This window comes from Merops nubicus, unplaced genomic scaffold (genome assembly GCF_000691845.1).
Source record: "Merops nubicus isolate BGI_N331 unplaced genomic scaffold, ASM69184v1 scaffold26951, whole genome shotgun sequence".
Lineage (NCBI taxonomy): Eukaryota > Metazoa > Chordata > Aves > Coraciiformes > Meropidae > Merops > Merops nubicus.
This window is the reverse complement of record NW_008588037.1, coordinates 3,697-5,934: the sequence shown is the minus strand read 5'-3', so window position 1 is coordinate 5,934 and position 2,238 is coordinate 3,697. Positions and strand designations below refer to the sequence as shown.

Genomic DNA, 2,238 nt, shown 5'->3' with positions numbered 1-2,238 from the left:
GGGCAGGCGGAGCAAGCACAGCCCAGGGCCAGGCATCCCCCCGGCCCCGGCGCAGACCTGGATGGAGACCAGCAGCGTGTCCAGGGCCGTGGGCTCCTCCGGGGAGGACACGGACTTGCGGCTGCTCTGCAGCTTGCAGATGGGAACCCAGCGAACGCTCTCGAAGGTCTGGTTGGTCTTCACCTCCTTCAGGGTGACGATAAGGATGTTGCCCTGTTTGTCTTTGACGGGCTCAAAGAAGACCTGCCCCAGGTCCTGGATGCCCAGCAGCCCCTGCACGACAGGGTCACGGAGTCACAGGATTGCTTAGGTTGGAAGAGGCCTCCAAGATCAATCGTTAAATGGGATGGGAGGGCAGAAGGGAGCCGTGGGCCAGAGGCTGTGTTTTTTGGAAACCAGTCTGCCCAGCAAAGCACCCGACAGCCCCCAGCCCCTCTGCGTGAGATTGCCACCCAGCCTGACACCCCGTCGCCCCACGACCCAGGCCCTGCCGGGCAGGGGCACCCGGTCCCATCCCTGTGCCACCCCCCTCCCACCTCACCTGCATCTGCGAGATGGCCAGCAGCATCTTGAAGCGGGTCTGCAGGATGCAGGAGCAGGAGGACTGGGACACGGTGACACACTGCCGCAGCCACAGGACCTCCTCCCACATGCAGGACACCTGCGGGACACCGAGGGGCTGTCCCAGTGCCCGCCACGCCCGCAGCGGGGCCCCAGGGGGCTCTGGGCAGATCTGCTCGCCTGCCTCTTGGAGTCGGGCAGGAACGTGGGTGGCCACGTCTCACCTCTCAGCAGGGGGAGATTTCCCATGCCCAGGCACCCGGAGGTACCTCCAGAGCCTGCACCCGAGGGAAGCAGCTCTCTGTGCCCACTCAGGTACCTGTCTTCATCTACGACTGAGACCTTCTTAGGTTTGTATAGAAGACAGCCAAGAAAAAGATGGAGGAGATAGCCCTGTCCTTGAGCAGATCAGGAGCTTCCAGGAAAAGATTTTCATAGAATCATAAACTGGTTTGGGTGGGAAGGGACCTTTCAAGGCCATCCAGTCCAACCCCCTGCAGGGACAGGGACATCCCCAGCTAGAGCAGGGTGCTCAGAGCCCCGGCCAACCTCCCCTGGGATGGTTCCAGGGATGGGGCAGCGACCACCTCTGTGGGCAGCCTGGGCCAGGGGCTCACCACCCTCAGCATCCAACATTTCTTCCTTCTCTCTAGTCTAAATCTCCCTCTTTTAGTTTAAGCCCATCACCCCTTGTCCTGTCCCTGCATGGGCAGTACCCCTGAAGGTGCTGCAGTGCAGTTGCTTGGCAGATTGTGACACCCCCAGAGGACATGGTGCCCAAGGTGGTGCCCATCATCTCAGCAGCCCCGGGGTGCTGGCCAGGCAAACAGAAGACACACTGCTGCTGTGCCCCAGCACGCAGCACAGCACAAGGGCCCAGGGCCACCCACCTTGGTGAACCAAAGAAAGTCCTGCATGAGCAGGCAGGAGTAGGTGTCATCAATCTCCACCACAGGGATCTGGTCTTCATGGGTCACCAGGATGTTGTCGTCCTTGTAGAAGATGGCTGTCAGGTAGAGGCCCCTGCGTGGGAGGGAAGACAGACGTCAGCTTCATTTCCCAAAGGGTGTCTCTCCTGAGGGCACAGGAGATGTCCAGCCCCAGGACTCAGCCAGCTCCTCTCGTGGCAGAGGTGGCACTTAGCCCGTAGAGGAGCAGGGCTGGGAGCCCATTGTGGCCAGCAAGGCGAGCCCCACGATGCCACTGCTGGTGCCATAGCCACCACCCCGGCCAGCACAGGGGACCGTGATGGGGCCAGGCCTGTGCTGGAGCCACGCCGGGGTGCTCGGAAGCCACGTGTGGAGGTGGGTGGTGGAGGGTGGTGGAGCCCGCAGGAGGGCGAGGGGATGGCTGGAGACAGTGCAGGGCTCTGGGCACGGCTGCAGTTTGGCCAATCCGAATGAAAACACCAAGGAGAAACGTTTGATTTGTGGGCAGTAGGACTCATCTCCACCAACACCACCAGCTTGCTCCAGGCAAGGGCCCACCTCTGGGCACCCCCAGCCCGCACGCCCCGTGTCTGGCTGCACCCTGGCCGGGCAGCTCTGTGTCCTGCTGGGAGAGGGGCTCCCCCCACCCTGCACCAGCCTCTCACCGCTTCAGCGTCTTGAGGAACTTGCTGCCGGGGTGGAAAAGGTGCTTGAGGCTCTTGGAGACCGAGTGCTTCCTGCTCTGGGG

At 62.4% G+C, this 2,238-nt stretch overlaps 1 protein-coding gene across 1 annotated transcript in view; it reads right to left on the bottom strand.

Annotated features, from left to right (window-relative positions):
* The window catches only part of LOC103781428 (ankyrin repeat and fibronectin type-III domain-containing protein 1-like), a gene marked incomplete at both ends in the record, with an annotated part of 8,024 nt that overhangs the window by 2,150 nt on the left and 3,636 nt on the right, over positions 1 to 2,238 (bottom strand). Inside the window, 4 exons of the mRNA XM_008949145.1 lie at positions 58 to 273; positions 542 to 661; positions 1,452 to 1,584; positions 2,156 to 2,232. Of these exons, the coding sequence (XP_008947393.1) occupies positions 58 to 273; positions 542 to 661; positions 1,452 to 1,584; positions 2,156 to 2,232 (546 nt within the window). The remainder of the gene's footprint in view (positions 1 to 57; positions 274 to 541; positions 662 to 1,451; positions 1,585 to 2,155; positions 2,233 to 2,238) is intronic.